Here is a 12704-nt window from a genome sequence, read left to right as displayed (position 1 = left end):
CGAGAGGCAGATGAATGATGAACTAGGTCATTTAAAAAAAAAAAAATCGCTGTATCGTGTTCTCCGTCACCGCTATGAATAGAACACCTATAAATTGTCGAACATCATTAAAAATATATAATGCACACATCACTCCTCACAGGAAATGACTGCACTTACATTACAGATCTAATTAGATATCGGATCCATAAATTAATGGATGACTCCACATGGATGAATTGGGCTGGATTTGTAAGACCTTTGTGTGAATTTGTACCCAAATTGGGGTTTAAAATCAAGCAAAATACATTGTTTCTGATCTGTTAAATGCCTCGAAGCTCTGATGTAGCATGTCACTGTGTTTAAAATACACCATGTTACGTCGGTTTTTCTTCATCCAGCATGTCACGTCAGAATAGGTTTTGCACATGATCTGTCAGTTTAGTGGTGTGTGTGTGTGTGCTGGGTGATGGTTATTATTAAGAGGTGGAAGTGTGTGGGGACTGTGATGTCTTGGACTCTCTCCCTAAATTCCTGTCGCAGATGTTCTTGCACAACACTCAGAGTTACACAAGACAGAAACTTGATATAAGATGCTGTTACTGGACATGATGAAACCGTGTTTGTGAAGCCGCTCAGTGTTTGACATACTGAAGCCATTACACATTCTTCACCACGCACACGTACTCACAGATGGCAAAAGGTCAGATCTCACAAGGTTGTACAAATGTTCATCTATAGAGTCTGATTGAGCTGCAAGTGTTTAGTCATTATAATTTTATATAACCTTTTAATGTATGCAAATGTATTCTCGGTATGGCTTTTAGCATCTCCAGCACGATTTGGGGTTTTCTCTGATTACTTCATATGCCAATGTGAAGTAATCGGATGTTCAGTTGGTTAGAGAACTCTGAGAGATATTATGTTTGATTTTTGGGTAAAATATGACAAGTTCAAAATTTTTCTGTTTTTAAAAGTCACCAAAGCTGCATTCATTAGTAGAGCCCGACCGATAAAGGATTTTTGAAGGCCGATGCCGATACAAATATTTTTGGGTTTTAAAATCCGATGTTCCGATATATCGGCCGATATTTTATTTATTTCTTTCTTTTTTTTAAACTGGACATGATAGTCACAAATTTTGTCATGCTTATTTGAGTTTAGAGAACTGATGGGGATGTATGGAGCGAAGTATGTGCCTAAACCTCACACACAAACAAAACGTGTTTTACTCACACCCAATGATTCACAAACAAACTCAGTGTGGTTTGTAAATACAAAACATCACTCACAAACTAATGCATATTGTTCTGCAAATAAAAAACGTACCTATCAAACAAATACAGTATGTTTTACATATACATAGAAACGTATTTCTTCAATGACCAAAATATCCTGCAAGTACAAACTAAAATCTTTGAAAGTACAAAACAAAATTCTACACGTACAAAACAAAATTCTACAAGTACAAAGCAAAATTCTACAAGTACAAAGCAAAATTCTACAAGTACAAAGCAAAATTCTACAAGTACAAAACCAAATTCTACAAGTACAAAACAGAATTCTACAAGTACGGAAAAACTGTCACGTGACTTTTGGCACTATTTTTCCGCGTCCAGGCAGAATCAGATTTTCTCACAAATACAGTGGAACAACTTCCTCTTCTAGAACAGTAGATGGCGCTAAGATAAGGGATCAATTTGCTCGCCTTTGCCCATGGGAAAATGAGCGGTGAACAGGTGTGTTTCTGTCCAACTTTATCTATAATTAACCTTATTGAGGTTTTGGAAAATGTTTATTATATAGACAGAAATCCACATTAGCACTTAGTAGTAACGTACTCCACTCTAGGATAAGGGAATCTATAAGCTGAAAGCTGCCATCATGTTGCTTTTACTTTTTGTAAAAATGTTTCATTTACTGAATGACTCTATCAGACTCTAACATTTCATTTAATTGAAAGGGTCCCACTTATTCATTAATTTTGTTGGAATTCAGTCAGCGTAACTGTTAATGTAATAAAATAATGAATGAACAAATCAAACAATATAGCAGTTGTTTCTTCCCTGTGATTTATTGTCCAAATTATTATTTTGGACAGACAAATGAAACCCTCCTTTCAATTAAATTAAATGTTTTCATTATTAAGAACGAAACGAAAGTAAGATTCGTTCAGTGTATACATAATCACTACTTTAGTCATTTCACACGCGTCTTGTAGGCTAGATTATTAATCCTGGCGCGTTCACGGCGAAGATCGCGAGTCAGCATTGTCAACTTCATGTTTTCAGCCGACACACTGACAAAGATACACTTGTTTATTAATAAACAATTAAAATATCTTCTTGCTATATTTTACATAGCCTATTCATAATCTTTTGCCGGTTCTTTGTGACAGCTTTAAGGTGCTTTATTGGCAGTGCCACCCTACATGTTACACGCGTCACCACCACATCACCAGAATAGCCCAGTTTAGTAAACAGAATTAGATGGCCACAATTCTTACACTTCTAAAAGGCAATTCAATGCGGATGTAATCCCTCAGATTGAGTAGCTAATGTAATGGAATACGTTACAAATGACATTTTGGGGCATTTATTCTGTAACGAAATACGTTTTCCCAACACTGCCTACTACAACTGAGGAAAGTGAGCGGTGTGTTTCTGTAGCCTATTACTTTATATAATTAACCTTATTGAGGTTTTCTTTTGCAAAATGTTAATTATTTCTTGACAAAAATCCATATTACCGCTATTAGCACTTCACTCTCTCTAGGGGAATCTAGGCTGAAATCTATGTCATATGTTGCTTTAAAAAATAATATTAATAATCTCTACATAAGACGCGTGTGAAATGACTAAATTAGTTATTATGTTCACTGAACGAATCTATTACTTTCGTTCTCCATACATTAATGAGACCATTTAATTTAATTGAAAGGAGGGTTTCATTTGTCTGTCCAAAATAATAATTTGGACAACATCACAAGGAAGAAACAACTGTAGGCCTATATTGTTTTGTTCATTCATTATTTTATTACATTAACAGTTACGCTGACTGAATTCCAACTAAATTAATGAATAAGTGGGACCCTTTCAATTAAATGAAATTAATTCTCATTAATTTACGGAGAACGAAAGAAATAGAGTCATTCAGTAAATGAAACATTTTTACAAAAAGTAAGCAACATGATGGCAGCTTTCAGCTTATAGATTCCCTTATCCTAGAGTGGAGTTCGTTACTACTAAGTGCTAATGTGGATTTCTGTCTATATAATAAACATTTTCCAAAACCTCAATAAGGTTAATTATAGATAAAGTTGGACAGAAACACACCTGTTCACCGCTCATTTTCCCATGGGCAAAGGCGAGCAAATTGATCCCTTATCTTAGCGCCATCTACTGTTCTAGAAGAGGAAGTTGTTCCACTGTATTTGTGAGAAAATCTGATTCTGCCTGGACGCGGAAAAATAGTGCCAAAAGTCACGTGACAGTTTTTCGTACTTGTAGAATTCTGTTTTGTAGTTGTAGAATTCTGTTTTGTACTTGTAGAATTTTGCTTTGTACTTGTAGAATTTTGCTTTGTACTTGTAGAATTTTGTTTTGTACTTGTAGAATTTTGCTTTGTACTTGTAGAATTTTGTTTTGTACGTGTAGAATTTTGTTTTGTACTTTTAAAGATTTTAGTTTGTACTTGCAGGATATTTTGGTCATTGAAGAAATACGTTTCTATGTATATGTAAAACATACTGTATTTGTTTGATAGGTACATTTTTTATTTGCAGAACAATATGCATTAGTTTGTGAGTGATGTTTTGTATTTACAAACCACACTGAGTTTGTTTGTGAATCATTGGGTGTGAGTAAAACACGTTTTGTTTGTGTGTGAGGTTTAGGCACATACTTCGCTCCATAGGGATGTTCTTTTAATTGTTATTCAAGCAATGTATGTATCGACCAACTCAACAAGCCTTCTGAGCGCCCCCTGGTGGACAAACTATACAACTCCAACACTCATGACATGGTTCAAGCGTGTTTCGTCCGTTTTTATTTTATTTTTAAAAAATATTCATTTATCGGCCATTATAACTGCCGATACCGATAGTTTGGAAAATGCCTAATATCGGCCGATAATATCGGTCTGCCGATATATCGGTCTGGCTCTATTCGTTAGATTAAACATACATTAAAAACGGTGATATTGTGAGATATTATTAGAGTTTAGAAGAACTGATATTAGTTCATATTAAAATGCATTTGATTCCTGTGATGTAAAGCTGTCTTCAGTGCCACATGATCCTTCAGAAGTCATTCTAATATGATTATTTATTTGATAAGAAATATTTCATTATCAATTCTGAAAACAGTGATAAAGTGATGTATTTATTTTTCAAAAATAATCTTACTGACCTCAACCTTTTGCAAGGTAGTGTAAATATGCTGCTATTTTACTGATAATGTACATTGTTTGATTTTTTTTTTTCATACTAAATGTCCTTTAAAATAATGAAACATGCTTCTGAATTAATAACACTGTTGCACTCAATTGAACCTAAAGGACACAAGGAGAAAAGCACAAGTCTATTAGCTCTAATAAATCACCAGAGATGCTGTCAGATATTCTTTATCTCCCAGACCAGGATTTGATGCTGCTTGTGTTTTCTCCATAGTTACTGTAGATTTACACTTGATCAATCTCTGACATGAGATATTAGGCAAAACATTCATTATTGATTCAGTGTTTATTATCTGAGAGCATCACAGTCCCGCCCACAGCCGGTGCCGGAAGTAAGAATTCAATACAATTTCTCCATTGACATTTGAGATATAAGCCATAAAAACGTAACCATATATGGTAGACTAAAAACCAGCCTACGGCTGTACTAAGCGATTGTATATTCTCATATAAACGCCAAAAGTTCATGGGGCACTAACCTTGTTTGAAGATAAATTCCTTTAATTCGGTATGTCTTGGATAAGTACTTCATTACCCACAATCCTGAGCAATCCCACAATCCCACAGTAATGCATTTGATTGGTGGAAGTCATGTCACATGTCTGAAACCCAACGAAGGTCCATGAAGACTGAAGATCGCGTAATGACGTAGGGCTAAGTTGATTGGTCACACCTCAGAGACGACCGCGCCATTGGATGTTCAGTTTCCGCAGCACAGCCAATGAGCGAGCCAGATGCTCACTGTTATAGCATGTGCAATAAGCTTCAGTAAATCGAGGAAAAGGAGTTTCCCTGCACTTTCACTATATAAAATTCACTGGAGGAAAAAGTTCACGTGGCTGTCGTCAGATTTGGAAGTCACTCAAAAGGCTCTTTCACGGTGGCTTCAGTCGGCTTCAGTGAGGCGCGGTGGTTTATGGGAGGAGTAGTTCATTTGCTCGGAAATGTAAATATGTACACAGGCTTGTACCCTTGACCTTTTTTTGGATTTTCTCTTCGTTTTTTCCCTCGAAATGATATGTTGTATGCTTATGAGTTCAGCGGTAGCTGGTTATCCTCAGACAAATACTCTTTAGATATGGATTTTACAAAACGTCAATGGGAGAAATGAATGGGAATTTTACTTCCGGCACCAAAGCTCTCTCGGGCTGTGGGCGGGACTGTGATGCTCTATTAGTGAGAAGGGGCATAATTAATTTTACTAATTAATTAGTATAATGTAATCTATTAGTTTTTTTGGAAATTTGTGCTTGAATTGCACTGAGATGTAATCCTCATTATGCCGTATACTGTAGATACTGTAGATTTCTCTCTTGTTAAGTTCTCACGACACACTCTACACTGGTAGTTATTACGATGTTGTCATTGATTTGTGACTGTTTGTATGTGTGTGTTTCCGCAGGGATTGTCTGGGCGCCAGGGATCCGTACTGCGGATGGGACCGGAGAGAGAAGCGCTGTACGACGATTGAGGACAGTTCCAACATGAGCCAGTGGAGCCAAGACATCACAAAGTGCCCTGTAAGACCAATATCCTATTCTATTCTATTCTATTCTATTCTATTCTATTCTACTCTCTTTGTTTCTGTTCTGGTGTATTATGTTCTATTCTGGTTTATTCTATACTATTCTATTCTGTATTCTGTTCTATTTTATACTCTTTTAGATTTCATATAGTTTTGTTCTATTCCATTCTGTTCTATACTACTCTGTTCAGTTCTGTTTTGGTTCTATTATAATCTATTCTATTCTGTCATGTTCTATTCTGCATTCTGTTCTATTCTATAATCTTATTTTCAGGTTTGTTCCATATTATATTCAATTATGTTATATTCTGTTTGATTCTTTTCTGTTCTGCTGTATTATGTTCTATTCTGGTTTGTTCTATACTATTCTGTATTCTGTTCTATTTTATACTCTTTTATATTTCACATAGTTTTGTTATATCCCATTCTGTTCTATACTACTCTGTTCTATTCTATTTTGGTTCTATTATGATCAGTTTTATACTGTCCTGTTCTATTCTGCATTCTGTTCTATTCTATAATCTTAATTTCGGTTCTGTTCTATTGTATTATATTCAATTATGTTATATTCTGTTTGATTCTTATCTGTTCTGCTGTATTATGTTCTATTCTGGTCTGTTCTATTCTATTCTGTATTCTGTTCTATTCTAATTTAATATGATCTATTCTATTCTGTTCTGTTCTATTCCATTCTATTAGATTCCACACTCTTATTCTATTCTATTCTATTCTTTTTTATTATGTTTCTATTCTATTCTATTCTATTCTATTCTATTCTACAAAGATTACATTACATCAGATTCATAAAAGCGTTCTTTGAGTACACCAACAATCTCTTATGAATTTTTGCGCTGGTCACGAAGAATCAAGTTCGTGCCGAAGAGCCTGAAGGTTAACCCAGCTGATCCAGACTCTGACAGTGTCAATTACACGCTGGTGTTCTGCACGACGGCTGGCCAATGTCACTCCTGTTCCCTCTCGACACTTCATTAGGTTCATAATTAGACATCACACATTTCCTATCATCTCTGATGGCTGGTGTCCTCAGAGGAGCAATAATAAACAAACCTAATTTTCTACCACACTGGAAGCTTTGGGTTCGTCCCAAGTTGTATACTTGTACTATGCACTGAAAGTACTTTCTACCATGCTAACAGGCAATACTGACTGTTTCCATAGTTACGACTTTAATGACTTTGACAGTTAGTGAGTGTTTCCCCAAACTTTTGCAGAATGTTTGTCATTCCTAGAGTTGAGTTGCCATTAAACTAAACTAAATATTAATGTAAGCTTCTGATCAGGAATAACATGGATCAGATGCAATTGTTTTAAACATAACATTTCAGAAAACGTGTAATACAAAACAGTTGTCCTAATGTACTGTGATCAATCAACTAGGGACGCTATGGTTTGTGTTTAACTTCACAGGAGCGGAAACTTACCCAAGATGGTGGATTTGGCCACTGGTCCCCATGGCAGGCTTGTAACCATGATGACGGAGGGGAAGGCACCAGCACGTGTCAGTGTCGCACCAGGTCCTGTGATAACCCTCGACCCCAGTGTGGAGGGATGAAGTGTGTCGGTGCCAACATAGAGGTGGCCAACTGCTCCAGGTACACTCACTGTACTCACCCATATCTTTTCCTTACAATGACCACGATACTGACCACACTTGTTAAAGCCAAAAAAGGACAAAACACTATAAAAGCACTCTGCACATTCAAACTTGTCATGTTGCGATTGGTTACTAAGCACATGCGAAACATGATATTTAGCATCACTGACAACCAACCTGGCATGACATATATCTCGACTAGCAGTATTTGCACATATGCGAACATAATTCAAATGGTTTGAAAGTCATGCTCACCAAAGCTGTATTTATTTGATCAAAACTACATTAAAAACAACAGTGATATTATGAAATTGTATTACCATTTAAAATAACTGTTTTCTATTGCAATATATTTTAACATGTAATTCATTCTTGTGATCAAAGCTGAATTTTCATCATCATTACTCCAGTCATCAGTGTCACATGATCCTTCCGAGTTCCGAAATCATTCTAATATGTTGATTTGCTGCTCAATAAACATTTATGATGCTTATAAATATTTGAAAACATTTATATTTTTGTGAATAGAAACAGCTTTTTTAAAAATAGAAATATTTTGTTACATAATAAATGTTTTTACTGTCACTTTTGATCAATTTAATTTTTAAAAAAAATTTTTTTACCTATATTTTACCAGGAAAAAAGACTCACTGAGATTAAAATCTCTTCTTCGGGAGTGTCCTGGCCAAGATAAGCCGCTTAGTTTACATGGACATTTAACATCAAAGTTACAACACACACAAATAAAAATATAAAAAATGCACCTAGTTACAAACATTTACACACAATTAGTTTGCTCTGATGATTAGCTAATAAATATTTAAATTGACCACAAGATACTATTTCTTTTAACTTCATCTCAGTCTGGAGAAGATTCCAATCCGATGCTGCTGTCAATCCGAATTATTAAAAAACAACAACAATCTAAGTGCGCCCAAACTTTTCAATGGTATACTGTACATATACATATTTGAAAGACTTGAAATATAGCACACAAGTCATAAGTGTTGGGGAAGCTACTCTGAAACTATAGTTTGACGAGCTAGAAGTTACACATTAGTGAAACTAGTTATGATACAGTCAAGCTACCCTTCTGAAAAAGTAGTCAGCTAACTATCTATGTAACTTTTTTTACAACCACTTTGCATATAGCAAATAATTGTTAATAAAGCAGGTTCAAGGTAAAAGATTAGTGGTTTAAAACAACATAATGCAATACAATTGTGATTTCAAAGAGTAGCTGATTATTTTACCTTGTAAACTGCCCAAAGGTACCTTACAAACAATACTCAAATGTACATCTCACCACTTATTCACTGTCGTTCCACAGAATAGGAAGTCATAGGGGTTGGTAAGGGTATGAGTCAGTAATGTAAATGATGGCAGATGAACTCTTTTTTTTTTTTTTTGGATGAACTAGCCTTTTAAAATCTGGAAATTGCCAGGTGTAAACAGTGTGGTCAGAGTGATATATGAGAGCCAGAGCGATCAGCATGAAGTCTTCAATCACAGACAATCAAAGTGTCAGAAGCTTTTATTCCCTCTGATTCAGCTCTTCCGTGAGAGAAAGGAACCACCCAACGCTAACAGCTGCAGAGACTGAGACCTCGAGTCCATCAATCCCGAGCACTGATACAGACGAGCTGCGTGTAACGAGTGGATGTATTCATTAACTACGAGATGCTGACGCCACAGTTCTGGCTTGTCCCATTATCCTGCAGTCTCTGAATCAATGTTCCAATTATTTCTTCACCTAGAGAGCTTGTTTAAACACACACATCACCAAGAAGCTAACAGGACGCAATGTTTCAGTATAACAAAAAAAAACAGCAGGATCTTTCAACTGGAGCAGATACATGATAAATGATCAACAGTTTGAGTAATCAGCGGCTAATACATGTTTTTCAGAATGCTACTGTTAAAGGGATAGTTCACCCCCAAATGAAAATTCTGTCAGTAATTACTCACCCTCTTATTGTTCAACACCGTAAGACCTTCGTTCATCTTCAGAACACAAATGGAGATATTTTTGATTAAATCTGAGAGCTGGATCACTCCTCCATAGGCTTCTTAAAGGAGTGGTTCACTTTAAAAAAAACTTTTGCTGATAATTTACTCACCCCCATGTCATCCAAGATGTCCACGTCTTTCTTTCTTCAGTCGAAAAGAAATTAAGGTTGATGAAAACATTCCAGGATTTTCTACGTATAATGGACTTCAATGGGAACCAAACGGTTCAAGGTCCTTCAGTGCAGCTTCAAAGGGCTTTAAACGACACCAGACGATGAATAAGGGTCTTATCTAGCGAAACGATCGCTCATTTAAAAAATAAATTAAAAAGTTTAAGTTTTATAAGCTCAAATGCTCGCCTTCTCTGTTCTGTGATGAGCGTTCGTGACTCTCCTTTTCAAACTCGTTCATCAAAATGAAGGAATCTTTTTTTCGAGTCATGACTCGAAGGGTCCTAGATAAAAGCCTTATTCATCGTCTGGTGTCGTTTAAAGCCCTTTGAAGCTGCACTGAAACTCTCATTTGGACCTTGAACCGTTTGGTTCCCATTGAAGTCCATTATAAGGAGAAAATCCTGAAATGTTTTCATTAAAAACCTTAATTTCTTTTCGACTGAAGAAATAAAGACATGGACATCTTGGATGACATGGGGGTGAGTAAATTATCAGCAAAAGTTTTTTTAAAAGTGAACTACTCCTTTAAGGGATCGAAACTGGCCGGCACAGAAAAGTAATTAAAGACATTGTTAAAATAGTCCGAGTGACTACAGTGGCTCAATTTTATGTTTATCAAATGACGAGATGCTGTGACATTTCACATAGTGTAACTGCGCAGCGCTTCTGTGTTCATCACACACACATGACCAACGTCGGCCAATAGTGAGCCTACATGTGACGTGCAACACAGAAGCGTTGCGCAGTTACACTACGTGAAATCTCACGGCCGTGAATAATAAAATAGAAAAATAAATAAAATCGTTATTTTTGTTTGTTTTTTGCGCACAAAAAGTGTTCTCATGGCTTGATAAACTTAAGGTTGAGCCACTGTAGTCACTCGGACTATTTTAACGATGTCTTTATTTTTAACTTTTCTGAGCCGGCAAGTTTTGACATCACAACCCTGCTCACATTATCGACTCCTATACAGCATTTAGCAGCTGCTGTGATGAACGATATAATGAAAGGTAATTGTACGCAGAGCTTGGCCAATCATAATCAAGGTCATTTACATATAGACATCTTATGTCTCTGTAAGACTTGTAATGTTTTTTTTAAAGAGGTCTCTTTTATTAGATAACTCCTAACTCCTGCTTCTGTGTGTTCAGGAATGGAGGCTGGACCCCCTGGTCGTCCTGGGCCGAGTGCAGCACCAGTTGTGGCATTGGATTTGAGGTCCGTCAGCGGTCCTGCAACAACCCAGCACCCCGACACGGAGGACGTGTATGCGTAGGTCAGGCACGAGAGGAGAGGTGAGGCCAGATGAGAGATGTGCTACATGCTTTTGGTTTGATATGTTTTCATTTGCCACGAAAAATGCTCTTAAGGCTGGTTCACACAGAACATGTTTGGAACGAAAAAACGGCTTGAGTTACTTGAGTGTTAATGGAAAAATGCCCTTTGAAAGTCATTTTTTAGTGTATTCCAGCCTAAACTATAAAAGAACCAACTCCAAGTGTCCACGTGTTTGTTTGAGGTGACTGGAAGATGAGTCGTTCATGTTTGTGTGATTCAGATTGTGTAACGAAAAGAATCCATGTCCTGTTCCGGTGTCCTGGCTCTCCTGGAGCGCTTGGTCCAAATGTAGCGTTGCCTGTGGTGGTGGAGTCCAATCCCGTGTTCGAACCTGCGAGAATGGCAACACGTGTCCTGGTTGCCCTCTGGTAGGCTCTTCAGCTAGTCATAAAATCAACAAAAACCCCAAAAAATCACATAGACTTATCAGCATCTATCATGTGTGTGTTACTGCATCCAGGAGTACAAGGCGTGTAATTTGGACGCGTGTGCCGAGGTGAGGCGTACCACGCCGTGGACCCCCTGGTACGCCGTTAATGTGACTCAGATGGGTGCGAGACAGGAACAGAGGGTCAGGTACACCTGTAGGGCTCTCCTCGCTGACCCTCACGACCTGCAGCTCGGCAAACGCAAGATAGAGACTCGCCTCTGTCCCACCACTGACGGAGCTGCTGTCTGTGAGACTGACGGTACACACACACACACACACACACACACACGATTTGGGAGGAAATTCTATTAAAATTTTAAATGGGATTTAAAAAAATCCATGTTTGCTTGTTTGTAGGGCTACATAATTTGTCTCAAATTTTTGTGGTTATATATTAAATAATAATCATAAAGAACTAAAGACCCTCAGTGTAACTATAAAATTGCAATACTAATATTTATGGCTGTCTTAATACGAAACCATTAAACTTTGACGGGAAACTCTTCCCTCAAACTCTTCTCATCACAAGTTTGGGAAGATGGCTGGTGCATGTTGCGTTCCCAAATGCACGTTAAAGGTACAATATGCAAGATTGTTTCGCCACCAGGGGTCGCTAACCTCTTATAATAAGAAAGGTGTATATTGATGACGTATATTCCGCATTAAGCAGAATTATGGATTTCAGTGTTGTAGTCGAGACCACCTCACTCGAGTCCGAGTCGAGACCGAGTCCAGAGAGAGTCGAGTCCGAGACCAAAGACGGTCGAATCCGAGTCGAGACCAGGACCAGTGAGGGTTGATTACCTTATTTACTTTTATTTACTTGGAGAAATCCTTTTTTTGTACTGAATTTACTTAGAGTTTAAAAAATATGATCAGTTTAGGGTAAAAAGGCCACATAGTAGGTGGTGTTAAAAGTAATTTTATTACAATTTGTCATGCGCAGTTGCGCACTAGAAAATCACCAATCACTGGGCGTGTCAATCAATTTAAAGAAATATTTTATTAACATGCATTAATAATCATGAAAAATATTTTGAATTGAACTCGAGTGGACTCGGGAATAAGTCCGAGTCCTAAAAAAAAAATAGTTCGAGTACGAGTCAATTCGGAGTCCAAATGCACACGAGTCCATGACAAGACCAAGACCATTAAAATATGGCAGAAACCGGGGGTAAC

At 37.1% G+C, this 12704-nt stretch overlaps 1 protein-coding gene across 1 annotated transcript in view; it reads left to right on the top strand.

Moving 5' to 3' along the window:
• Nucleotides 1–12704, top strand: part of sema5bb (sema domain, seven thrombospondin repeats (type 1 and type 1-like), transmembrane domain (TM) and short cytoplasmic domain, (semaphorin) 5Bb) — a 70196-nt gene that overhangs the window by 48395 nt on the left and 9097 nt on the right. Inside the window, exons 12-16 of the mRNA XM_089133737.1 lie at nt 5837–5954; nt 7388–7572; nt 10909–11052; nt 11316–11463; nt 11556–11784. Of these exons, the coding sequence (XP_088989863.1) occupies nt 5837–5954; nt 7388–7572; nt 10909–11052; nt 11316–11463; nt 11556–11784 (824 nt within the window). The remainder of the gene's footprint in view (nt 1–5836; nt 5955–7387; nt 7573–10908; nt 11053–11315; nt 11464–11555; nt 11785–12704) is intronic.

This window comes from Pimephales promelas, chromosome 8, assembly GCF_988280905.1.
Source record: "Pimephales promelas chromosome 8, fPimPro1.hap1.1, whole genome shotgun sequence".
Classification (NCBI taxonomy): Eukaryota; Metazoa; Chordata; class Actinopteri; order Cypriniformes; family Leuciscidae; genus Pimephales; species Pimephales promelas.
Note: the sequence above shows the minus strand (reverse complement) of the source record. Positions and strands in the feature narration are given on the sequence as shown.